Below are 12,553 nucleotides of genomic sequence, written 5' to 3' on the forward strand. Positions count from 1 at the left end.
ATTAGTCTTGCTCCTCATCTGGGTCAAATGGAAGCTATGGTGGGCAGTTGCATTTCCAACTGGTAACCAGTGTTTGGCTGTTTACACACGTGCCCCAGAGCTTGACATCAGGTATCTTCCTTGATCGCCCTCCTCTGTTTTCCGAGTCAGGGTCTCACGTGAGCCGGAGCGCACTGAGCCAGCTAGCCTAACCAGCCAGCTTGCCCGGAGCATTCCCTATTTCTGCCTCCTCCACTGGGGTTGCAGGTGGCTGTCATGCCCACCTAGCACGGACATGGGTGCTGGTGGCTGTCATGCCCACCTAGCACCTAGGACATGGGTGCTGGGGATCTGAACTCTGGTTCTCACACTTGCGAGCAAGCACTTTTCCAACTCAGCCCTCTCCCCAGTCCCTAGATAGATTCATAAGAGAGGGAAGCATATGAAGGGAAAAGAATTACAGTGAAAAAGTCAGGCAAGATCTGTGAAGAAGGATGCCCACGGCATTATTGTTTTAATGGTGAAAAATACACCACAATCAAAGGGCTGGTTACCTCAATTATATTTAAGTGATTAGATAAATATACTGACATGGGAAATGTCTGCCATCTATTGTGTAGTGATAAAAGAACCTCTTACTAAATACACTTGTAGTATAGCATAGTTAATATAATAAGTAGACAATATGTGTATAAAAAATGCAGGGGGGGCTGGAGAAATGGCTTAGCGGTTAAACGCTTGCCTGTGAAGCCTAAGGACCCGGGTTCGAGGCTCGGTTCCCCAGGTCCCACGTTAGCCAGATGCACAAGGGGGCGCACGCGTCTGGAGTTCATTTGCAGAGGCTGGAAGCCCTGGCGCGCCCATTCTCTCTCTCTCCCTCTATCTGTCCTTCTCTCTGTGTCTGTCACTCTCAAATAAATAAATAAATAAATAAATAAATAAATAAATAAATAAATAAATAAAATGCAGGGGGGCTTGGGATGTTGCCCAAAGCCCTGGGTTTAATTCTCTAGAATCACGTAAATTAGGCTTGATGGTGCATGCCTACAATCCTAACACTTGGGAAATTTAAACAGCAGGAACAGAAGTTCAAGGTCATCCTCAACTATACAGAGAGTTTGAGGCCAGCTTGAGATATAGGAGACCCTGTCTCAAAAAAAACAATGTAAAAAGGATACCTAAAAGTAATAGATTCTTTTCAATATAGTTTGATAATTTTAAACTCAAGGCTGTAGTTCTTATAATTAGAGGGGGGAAGCAATTTTCACCTTGGAAGAGACAGTACAGACAAATTTCAGTTTTTCAATTGTTGATGAGGCTGTGGGTCGTCACTTGTCCTTTCCCTCTTGTGGCTGTCCTCAAAGCTGCATCAGTGCAGTCCCTCGTGGGTGGGACAGAGTAAGGGAAAAGACAGGAGCCAATTTTGTTGCACATTAGCTGCTCTAATTAAGGCTTAATAGGGAACAAGATAAGGCTAATAGCAAAAGTGAAGTCTTTCATTATCTGCAGGCTTCACTCAGCACCGAGAACCCTGGGCGAGGGCGGGGTTCAGGGCAGCAGGGAACAGCACTCCAGCCCGCTGGGCTCTCACAATAGCTGATTGTCCCTCACATGGACTGGCCTGTGTGGAGCCAGAGCTGTCTGAAATCAGAGGAGCAGCTTATCTGGCAGTGTTCAGGAAAAGTTTGCAAAAGGTATATACCAGTTGACCTGTTCTGTTCTGCTTAATAAATCCTGGGGATTTACCGATGGGCACTGGCATTTGAAGAGTCTAAGTTCAAATCTTGACATTTCTAGTGACTTGTGTCATGACCTTAGATCATTAAATCTCTTTAGGCCTCAGTTTAGCCCCGATGGGGGACCATACACCTGACATTTCCGCTATCAACTCCAAACAGCCTCGCACTTACTCACACAGAATTCTTTAGCAAGTATGCAAAACTCACTTTCTCCGCAGAGCATGATCTGGGCTTTCAGCTGTTCGATGTCACAGGAGAACCGGGCAGCCTTCCCCAGCTCCTCGTCATATTTACGCTCACTGACAAAGTGCTGGAGGAAAGAAAAGGAACACAGGAGCCCCACAGTCACAGAAATGACCAGACATCTGCATTTTCTTTCACTTGCTCTTCGAGTGCCCACTGATGGCTGGCCTGGGGGTAGGGGATCTCTCCAGCTCAGCTGCTCTGAGACTCCATTGAGTCAGCCTCAGTTCTTTCTTGCCTGACCATGGTCACTGTCTTGTTCTGGGTATAAGTGAGAGTCGTGTCTTTCCCCTGTGTACCAACATGAGGGGACAAAATGTATGTCTGGAGTCATCTACTTAACCTTTCAGCATCCCTCCCGAAGACAATTTTCTGCATTGCAGGGATGCCTACTTTGGCCAAGGGCCTGCTATCACATTAACTGCTAAGAGAAAATATGCCACCTCCCCTAGATACCCATCTCTATTTCAATAAAGAACCAAGAAGTCTAATGAGTCTTTGGTGTCTAGAGCACAGTCTCTTCATGGTAAAATTGCAAGTGCTGCTATGGGAAGTGGAAAAAGATTATTTTTCAATTCATTTAAAATTCAATTTAACATTAAGGCCTACATGTAGATGACAGAGTGAGAAATACAGAAATAACTATGACTCAGTCCCTCCTTGAGTTTACCACATGGCAAGGGAAAGAAATACCATTTAATACAAGGAAGAGTATAATTGGTGATTTAGAAACGTAAAAGTGGAAGATGTAATGTGGGAAAAGGAGTATTTGGGCTAGGACATGGAAAAATTATCGAACATTTACTAGACACAGACCAACATCTTAAGAGGTAATCTCATTTTCAACACATCAGGTTATCATGAAGTCACTATTTTTATTACCTCTATTTTGTACATGAGGGCACTGTGTTTCCAAGAATCTAAGACAATATGTCATTTATCCAAGCCACAGAAGCAGACAATTTTGGAGCTGGACAGTTTCACTCTAAAGCCTGCGCTACCAGCCATTGTGTGAAGACTGGGAATTTGGTAGGCAGAAATTAAACTTGGAAGAGGAGTTGATGTCAACACACAGGAAGCTGCAATTCCACATTCTCACCCTAAGTTCTAATAAGCTGCGACATATGCCAGAGTCCAGCTATGGATTCTTTTCCGAGGGGAAGGCTGGATCATACTGGGGGAGGACAGATGTTTTGTGGATTTAATGGTGGACTTAGGGTGGAGGAGAGGCTGGACGGAGATGGTGAGGGCAGAGAGACTGGGTGAGAGGCAACAAAGGCCAGAAAGAGGAGGCGAGGAGGTGAGAGGGTGAACACCTCAAGCTCCCGGTATTGATCCTTTTCATCAAGAGTTCCCTTCCGTGCCTCATCAAGATGGAGTGGGGCGGGGGAGATGACTAAAAGTCACTTTCCATTTACTACTGCTCCAGATAATCTTTAGACCCCAATGGGAAACACTTTTTTTTTCTACAACTGCTAATCTCTATGTCCTGAAAGTTCTCTAGTTTCCTAGAAGTGGGTAAGAAGCTGAGGCGCTCATAATGCATGTACACATATGTGTATTCTTTTAGTATTTTGGGTGAAAGAAGAGCAGAGGAGGAATTTATAAACTTCAACTTCGTTTATTAAGGATACTTATTCTTCTTGCTTTCCTGCTGACTAAATCCCCTTCTGGCAATTGTATCCCAGGGCTGTTTGGAAGATCTTGATGGGTCTATAAATCAAGGTGTCACACTTTCTTTTGACCAAAAGATTAGTGTGACACAAGTAGAGGCCAATCAGTGCCCTTCTCTTAGGGATCTGAATCAGGTGGAGTGGCGCAAGAGCTAATAACTTTTGGATGTCATTCAATACCATGGGACCTTGAAGAGAGCCTGGGGACTGCTGCTTCCTGCATTACTCTCGTCCCTCTGGCTGCTGCCTAGTTGCAGATTCAAGTCTTCAGACCACTCCCTGCTTTGAAGACTTACACTCAACATCATCCCAATTCTACTTGTTCTTCTTCTTTTTTGGTTTTCTAAGGTAGGGTCTCATTCTAGCTCATGCTGACCTGGAATTCACTATGTAGTCTCAGGCTGGCCTCAAACTCACAGCGATCCTCCCACCTCTGCCTTCCGAGTTCTAGGATTAAAGGCGTGTGCTACCATGCCTGGCTCTACTTGTTCTTGAGGGGAACTGTGATTAGTTTCTGTTTCTGGTAGTGGGCAAAATCTAATAAACATAATTTTGTGGGAAAAAAATCTTACAATTAAGTTCTAACCTGATAAAGGAAAAGTACTGCCCACATACAGCATGCCTTATGATCCTTACTGTTAGGATATGCTCACACAGATGTGGTTTATAAATACACATACAAATTAAATAGATTGAAAATGATATCCCCTATCCAAGCTATGACATATGGTCAAATATACTTCTTTATAAATTGCCCTTTCATGCCACATTATACTTAGGCACAATGATTAGGTGTTTTCCACCCTTCTATATGTTGTGGAAGAGAGCTGTGTGTATGGCCTTCGAGTCTCAGGGCACAGTCCTTGCATGTAAAACAAACAGAATGGAGATCAGATCTCTAACTGTAGGTTCAGCTGGGACATTTCAGAACTGACCTTGATTTCTGCCCTGAGTTCGGCCAGCTGCATCTCTGCCATCTGACTGGCTAGATCGGTAAGTCTCTTAAGTTCTTCTGCCTTCTTCTGACGGGCAGTCAGGATTTCCACTGCCAAATGAGAAGGAAGGATATGTTAGGCTTGAGATTTAAACATATTAAATGCCCAAATTTCTTGGAATCAGCTCTCCCTCTATAAATTGATCTCTTAGTTGGACCATGGCTACATTTTCTGAGTTGGTCACCAGGGCAGGCTTACCCTTCATGCTTGTTACCAACAACCCTCTGCCTCCAGCAAAACAGTGTCTTCTGAGGCACTGGACATCTACACTCCATTTCCTCTTATTACCCACTGGCATCTCACTGCACTTTCTGAATCTAAAGTTTTCAATGTGTTACTCAGGACAACTATTTTTTTTAAATTTATTTATTTGAGAGTGACAGACATAGAGAGAAAGACAGATAGAGGGAGAGAGAGAATGGGCGCACCAGGGCTTCCAGCCTCTGCAAACGAACTCCAGACGCGTGCGCCCCCTTGTGCATCTGGCTAATGTGGGACCTGGGGAACCGAGCCTCGAACCGGGGTCCTTAGGCTTCACAGGCAAGCGCTTAACCGCTAAGCCATCTCTCCAGCCCCTATTTTTGTTTTAAACCAGGCATACATTAAAATCTCATTGTGGGGTTGGGTAAACAGCTGTCAGTACAGTGCTTGCCTTGCAAGCATGAAGACCTGAGCTTGACCCCAGAACCCACATGAAAATGCTAGGTTGGGGGATACACACTAGCAATCCTACTGCTGGGGAGGCAGAGACAGTAAGAGACTGGGGCTTGCTATCCAGCCAGTCTACTCTAATTGGTGAGCTCAAGGCCAATGAAAGACATCTGACATGGGTGCTTGCAATCTGAACTCAGGTCCTCATGCTTGGGAAGCAAGTACTTAACCTATGGAGCCATCTCCTCAGATCTCCCAAAAATTTCTTGTATGATAAATTTTAACATATGCTCACTTAGGGTAACTAGCTGTAGTATTAGGATATGACATAGAAGTTTTACTATATTAGCTTTGTGTGAGCTGAAAAATATCCCTGCTTCTGAGGCTCTGCAGCTGTATTTCCATTTTGCAAACACAGAGAAGTCCAGACTAGAGTGTCTTACGTTTTTGTTATAAGTGTCTCTGATGGACAAAATTCAGAGACAAGTCAAGCTAGCTTGAGCTGGATTTGTGTGCATCTGCACAAGTAGTGAAGACACTGGGGAGTTCTCTAGAACCACATTTCTACATCTTTGACAGATGAATTAAAGGTTCAGATAGATGTTGAGGCCACAGATTAATGTGCATGTGTGTGTTTCCCAAAAGATGGAGCAATAAATTAGAAGACTGATCTTTCAAAAGCTAGGCTTGTAGCTCTCTAATTCATCATGAATACATTTGGACAAGGATTCTGAGTTCTAAGAAAACATCAGCCCATCAAAAGTAACATGCATGTTGACATCATATTCCATTCTTGGATGAGCTGCCCAATTAGAGTACTTTCACAGCACGTGTAAACCCATATGATGTGATACTTTGTTTTTAAAATTTTTTATCTATTTGAGAGAGAGAGAGAGAGAGAGAGAGAGAGAGAGAGAGAGAGAGAGAGAGAGGGGGGGGGGGTGGGGGATTGGGTATACCAGGGCCTCTAGTCAATCCAAATGCATGAGGCACCTTGTGCATCTGGCTTTACATTGGTACTGTGGAACTGAACCTGGGTCCTTTGGCTTTGCTGGCAAGCACCTGAACTGCTAAGCCATCTCTCCAGCCCCCTCCTGCTTTTTGACATAAGATCTATTTCTTAGGCTGGCCTCAAACTCAAGGGCTGTTTGCCTCAGCCTCCCAAGTATTGGGATTATAGGCATGTGCTTCCACACCCACCCAAACAATGTGATTTCTGATTTTAAGAGTTTTTAATATATACAACACTAAATAATAGTTGTCTCAAAATTAACAAAGAAGCAAGTTGTGGTGGCACATACTCCAGTACTCAGGAGGTAGAGGGATGAGGATTAGCCTAAGTTTAAAGCCAGCCTAAAGTACACAGTGAGACTCTCTAAAAAAGAAGACCACTCAATACTTAAGATTCTTTGCCCACCAAAAATTAGTCTTCTGAGCCAGGCGTGGTGGCACATGCCTTTAATCCCAGCAGTCAGGAAGCAGAGGTAGGAGGATCTCTGTGAGTATGAGGACAGCCTGAGACTACACAGTAATTTCCAAGTCAGCCCGGGCTACACTGAGACCCTACTTTGAAAAAATACCCCTTCTCGAAAAAAAAGTTTTCTGACACACAGGAATTACTTTTTTTTTTTTGGTTTTGGTTTTTCGAGGAAGGGTCCCACTCTAGCCTGGGCTGACCTGGAATTCTCTATGGAGTCTCGGGGTGTCTTCGAACTCACAGGGATCCTCCTAACTCTGCCTCCTGAGTGCTGGGATTAAAGGCATGCACCACCATGCCTGGCTAGGAATTATCTCTTTGTGTTAATATCAATGCTGAGAAGCCAATAGAGTAAAACCCACGAAGCTAAGTCATTTGCCAAAAACCATGAATGGGGCTCTGGTATTTATTAGGGTTCCTCTAGCCCTCCCACATGGGTGGACATACTGATCTATACCTATGATCTTTCAGAACACAGAAGAACTAGTGTAAGACTTGTGTGAAAGATATGCGTGGAAGGACTTTTTTTTTTTTGTTCATTTTTATTTATTTGAGAGTGACAGATAGAGAAAGAGGCAGATAGAGAGAGAGAATGGGCATGCCAGGGCTTCCAGCCACTGCAAACGAACTCCAGATGTGTGCGCCCCTTGTGCATCTGGCTAACGTGGGTCCTGGGGAACCGAGCCTCGAACCTGGGTTCTTAGGCTTCACAGGCAAGCGTTTAACCACTAAGCCATCTCTCCAGCCCCGTGGAAGGACTTTTCACTTGAGCACAAATAATGTATTACTGTGCATGACATCTGAGGTTATCTAGCTGGTCCAGACTTCTCAAGAAGGTGGCCTATTATTATTTTTGGCCAGAGTATCTATGTTTTGTTGGCACATATATTAATTTTTCAAATTAAGTGCTGACATTTAAAATTTAGAATATTCTGTTTGAAAGGAAGATTTGTAGTGTATCTTAAAATACTGGAGATTCTTATCAGATGTGCCCAACATTCCCAAGTGGCAACAACTGGCTAAAACTGAGGAGCCACTGATGTTTTCGGATGTAGCATGGTATCCAGGGTGACACCGTCCCTACATGTCCCTCTGGGGCATTAATGTTCACTGCCTGTATATGTCTTCAGTCACCATGGAACCAGAATATTCTTTGTGTCTTCAGTATTTAGGGTTCCAGGTGCATAGGAAGTGCCTTATATGCTTGCTGAATGAAGTATTCAATTATCAAATGAGTCCATTACTTGAAAGGATACCAAAAGGAAAACTGAAGTTCTATCTCCAGAGGCTACAGAGGAATGCCTAGGACCAAGTCCTTTGACTGGTTAGTTTTTTGTTTGTTTGTTTGCTTGTCATTATAATTCAATATATGAATAGGACTAAAGTCTAGCATGAGAAAATGATTCTTGAGTAAAAATAGGAAATTATATGCTTTCCTTTTGCAAAGTAAGATAATGAATGCTGAAGATCCAGACTTGACAAGCAGTTAGTAAGGGGGTCAGGAGACCCCAAGTAACTACACAGCTAAGCAGATCTGACTTTTCTTAGTGGATCCTCTGTGGGACTGATGACAATTAGGAGTCATTGTTCTTTTTGATTATGTAGAACTTGGGGCACTTACATGATATAGAAGACTTTGTAGAAATAGATACAAATGGGCCCTAAAATGGGAATGCAGGTGCAAGATCCCCAATAAATTCTGAGTTTAAACTCATGCAAATGTGCCTGAAAATTGAATAGTTTGCATCAGCAAGTGTTGGGATGCATTTTTACATATAGTCTCATTAACATTTCAAAGCCTTTCCATGTGGAAAAAGAAGCCTTAAAAGTTGAGATCTAAAGCCAATATTCTTTTTTATTTTTTTTTTAGATTTTTATTAGCATTTTCCATGATTATAAAAAAATCCCGTGTTAATTCCCTACCCCCCACACTTTCTCCTTTGAAATTCCATTCTCCATCATATTACCTCCCCATAACAATCATTGTACTTACATATATACAATATCAACCTATTAAGTACCCTCCTCCCTTCCTTTCTCTTCCCTTTATGTCTCCTTTATAATTTACTGTAAAGCCAATATTCTTTTGGGGCAGACATTTTCACCTCCAGAACATTAAGCACAGAAACAAAAAAACAAAAACAAAACCAGATCAGATCTTAAGCTCCATTGATCCCATAATTTAAAAGGCAATAGCAAGTATGCTCCCATAGCAGTGCCCTTTTAGCAATCTGTACAGGGAGATACTCCATGTAGCTCAGGTCCTCACTGCAGGCAGGACTTAATGTTCTTTATGCACGTTTATAAACAGCATCTGGCATGCCGAAATCCATTTTTGCAATAGGACTTATAAATTCTTTCAAGTTCTTAGGACACACTGGAAGATTGGCTCATATTACTTGAACCATGGGAAATCTTAAGGCTTCTCCAATAACACTCATTAGCAGAAGGTGTACTCAGGATCCAGGGGCAGGAGTTGGACTTAAAGTGGCTCTTCAAGCACAGATTCTTTGAAGTCCTTATTCTGTTAACATTGTTGAGAATATGGCATTTTATTTCACAAAACGCCTGTGTTATCATCAATACAAAGTAATGCTTTCTTCTCATGGCTCTAGTAAATTTTACCTTTCTTTTTTCTTTTTTGGTTTTTCAAGGTAGGGTCTTGCTCTGGCCCAGGCTGACCTGGAATTCACTATAGAGTCTCAGGGGGGTCCTCGCATTAACAGCAATCCTCCTACCTCTGCCTCCTGAGTGCTGGGATTAAAGACGTGTGCCACCATGCCCGGCATAAATTTTACCTTTCAAGAACATGCTTGTGTAGGCCTCCAGTTACCTGGGTAGGCAGATGAAGTCTGAAGCTTTAGCATCACAACATGATTATTTCTTAATCTATAAATTGTAACAATCCTATGTGCCCTACAGGGTTATTATGCAACTAAACAGAGTAACATTTGTGAGGTGTTTGGTGGAGTACACAACATGGTAATTGTATTATTCTTTTTTTTTTTTTTTTGGTTTTTCAGTTTTTCGAGGTAGGGTCTCACTCTGGTCCAGGCTGACCTGTAGTTAACTCTGTCATCTCAGGGTGACCTTGAACTCATGGCAATCCTCCTACCTCTGCCTCCCGAGTGTTGGGATTAAAGGCGTGTGCCACCACACCCGGCATAATTGTATTATTAATAAGGTGAAATATATTCATCTAGAAAGTACTTCTTTTTATGTATATGTCTGCATAGCATGTGTAATGCATGTGGTATATTGCTTATATTGTACACATGTGCAGCAGCCAGAGGAGAATGTTGTCTGTCTCCCTGTATCACTCTTCTGCTTGTTTCTTTGAGAAGCAGTATCCCACTGAACACAGAGCTCTTGTGTTAAAGCCAATCAGCTGACCACAGAGCCTCAGCAATTCTGCCACCTCCCCCGCCCCTGCCACTCAAGGACATTAAATATGTACATTTATTAAGCACCAACAGTCTTCTCACTACTGTGTTAGGTGAACTGTGTTAGGTGCCATGTGGGATACAACAGTTTATGTTATAACTGAGGAATTATATCATATACAGGAAATGGGGAGAAAACTCTTGAGACCATAGAAAATCAAGTTCAAGATTGTAGCTGTAAAGATGTTTCTGTACTTATTAGGGGTGTGATTCAATGGTTTCTTCTATTTTTTCTTCCGGTAGTTGAAGAGTTTCAAGTCTTATATTGAGGTCTTTAAACTATTTGGACTTGATTTTTGTGTATGGCGAAATGAGTGGGTCTAATTTCATTTTTCTACATATAGTCACCCAATCTGTCCAACACCATTTGTTGAAAATGCTGTCTTTTCTCCAGTCTACATAATTGGCACCTTTGTCAGATAAAGCAGGTGTAGTTACTTGACCTAAGGTCTGGGTCTTTAATTCTGTTCTATTGGTCTATGTTTCTGCTTTTATTCCAGTTACCATGCTGTTTTTGTCACTATGGCTTTGCAATATATCTTTAGATTGGGTATGGTGATACCACCAGAGGTGTTTTTATTGCTGAGGATATGTTTGGATATCCAAGGCCTTTTGCCATTACATATGAATTTTAAGAATATTTTGCTTGTTTAGTTTGTGAATTTGCCTTGTCAGACACCTAGAGTTCTTGAAAAGCATCAGATACATTAAACACATGTGTGCACATGATCACGTACACACACACACATGCACAAGTATAAACACTTGTTAATAAGTGTTTAGGGAAGTTTTAATAACTAAATTTCAATACTTTTATTCAGTGGAAACTTTGTATGGACCCGCCATGTGTTGATACCATCATTTCCCCCCTAAATTTCAAATCCTGATGTTATTGTTTGTTCATTGTTTGTTCAGGGTCTCACGTATCCCATTCTGGCCTTGAACTCACTATGTAGCTAAAGGATGACCTTCAGCTTCTGGTTCTCCTGCCTCCAGCTACCAAGTGCTGGGATTACAGGCATGCACATGGTTTAGGCACTGCTAGGGATAGACCCTAGTACTTTTTACTAGGCAAGTATTCTACTAACTGAGCTACATTCCCAGCCTAAATGGTATAAAGTTTTTTTTGCATGTTATGTGTGTGAAATGTGTATGTATTCATATGTGTGTGAGGGCACATGTATTTGTGGGCATGAGTGTGTGTGTGTAGAGGTCAGGGGGTGCTGTTGGGTGTCTTCCTTAATTATTCTCTATCTTATTTTTGGGGCAGGGTCTTTTTCTGAACTTATGGACTTACAGTTTGGGGGTGGATAGATGGCTTAGCAGTTAAGGTGTTTGCCTGTAAAGCCAAAGGACCCAGGTTTGACCCCCCAGGACCCACATAAGCAACATGCAAAAAATGGCACATGGGTCTGGAGCTCATTTGCGGCAGCTAGAGGCCCTGATGCGCCCACTCTCTCTCTCTCCCCCTCTTTCTCTCTCTCTCAACTCAATAAAAAATATTAAAAAATTTAAAAAAGCATTCATATATTGGACTAGATACTAGCCAATGAGCACTAGGGATCCTCTTGTCTTCACCAGCACAGGCTTGTTGCCCCCACAGCTCGCATTTTACATGGGTGTTGGGGATCTGAATCCAGGTCCTTGTGCTTGTGCAGCAAACACTTGGCCCAGTGAGCCTTTTTCCCAACTACCCGGAGTACAGTTTTTTTTTTTTTTTTTTTTTTTTTTTTTTTTTGAGGTAAGGTCTCGCTCTAGCCCAAGCTGACATGGAATTCACTTTGTAGTCTCAGGATGGCCTTGAACTCACAGTGATCTCCCTACCACTCCCTCCTAAGTGCTGGAATGAAAGGTATGTGCCACCATGCCTGGCTACTAGTATAATTTTTAAAGGGGAATTTAATTTGATAAATTTGAGTTAATTGAACCTACAAAAGAATGAGTGAAAATGACTACAGATAACAAAATCAGTAAGTTATAAGGGCTTAAAATGAGTATCTTAAAATTTAATACTAAGTTCATTGTGATTTTAAATTTCAAAATTCATATGGAATAACAAAAGACCTATAATAGGCAAAAAGTGTTCTCAGCAAAAGGAGTACTTCTGGAGGTAACCCCATAACTGATTTCAAGATATACTATAAAGCCATAGTAATAAAAACAGCATGGTACTGGCATAAAAACAAATACAGACCATTGGAATGGAAGATAAGTTCTAGTAATTACAGCTATCTGATATTTGACAAAGAGGCCAATTAAGTTCTTATTTATTTACTTATAAGGAGAGAAAGAGAGAGAATGAATGAGAACAAATGAGGGAATAGGTACACCAGGGCCTCTTGCCATTGCAAAC

General features: G+C 42.1%; 1 protein-coding gene across 3 annotated transcripts in view; it reads right to left on the reverse strand.

Annotated features, from left to right (window-relative positions):
- Nucleotides 1–12,553, reverse strand: part of Spats2l (spermatogenesis associated serine rich 2 like) — a 175,670-nt gene that overhangs the window by 6,701 nt on the left and 156,416 nt on the right. For all 3 annotated transcript variants that reach the window (XM_045148145.1, XM_045148143.1, XM_045148144.1), the window contains 2 exons: nt 4,570–4,679; nt 1,926–2,028 (listed from right to left, as the gene is read on the reverse strand). In XM_045148145.1, coding sequence (XP_045004080.1) covers nt 1,926–2,028; nt 4,570–4,679 — 213 coding nt within the window. The remainder of the gene's footprint in view (nt 1–1,925; nt 2,029–4,569; nt 4,680–12,553) is intronic.

The sequence above is a fragment of the Jaculus jaculus genome, chromosome 4 (assembly GCF_020740685.1).
Source record: "Jaculus jaculus isolate mJacJac1 chromosome 4, mJacJac1.mat.Y.cur, whole genome shotgun sequence".
NCBI lineage: Eukaryota > Metazoa > Chordata > Mammalia > Rodentia > Dipodidae > Jaculus > Jaculus jaculus.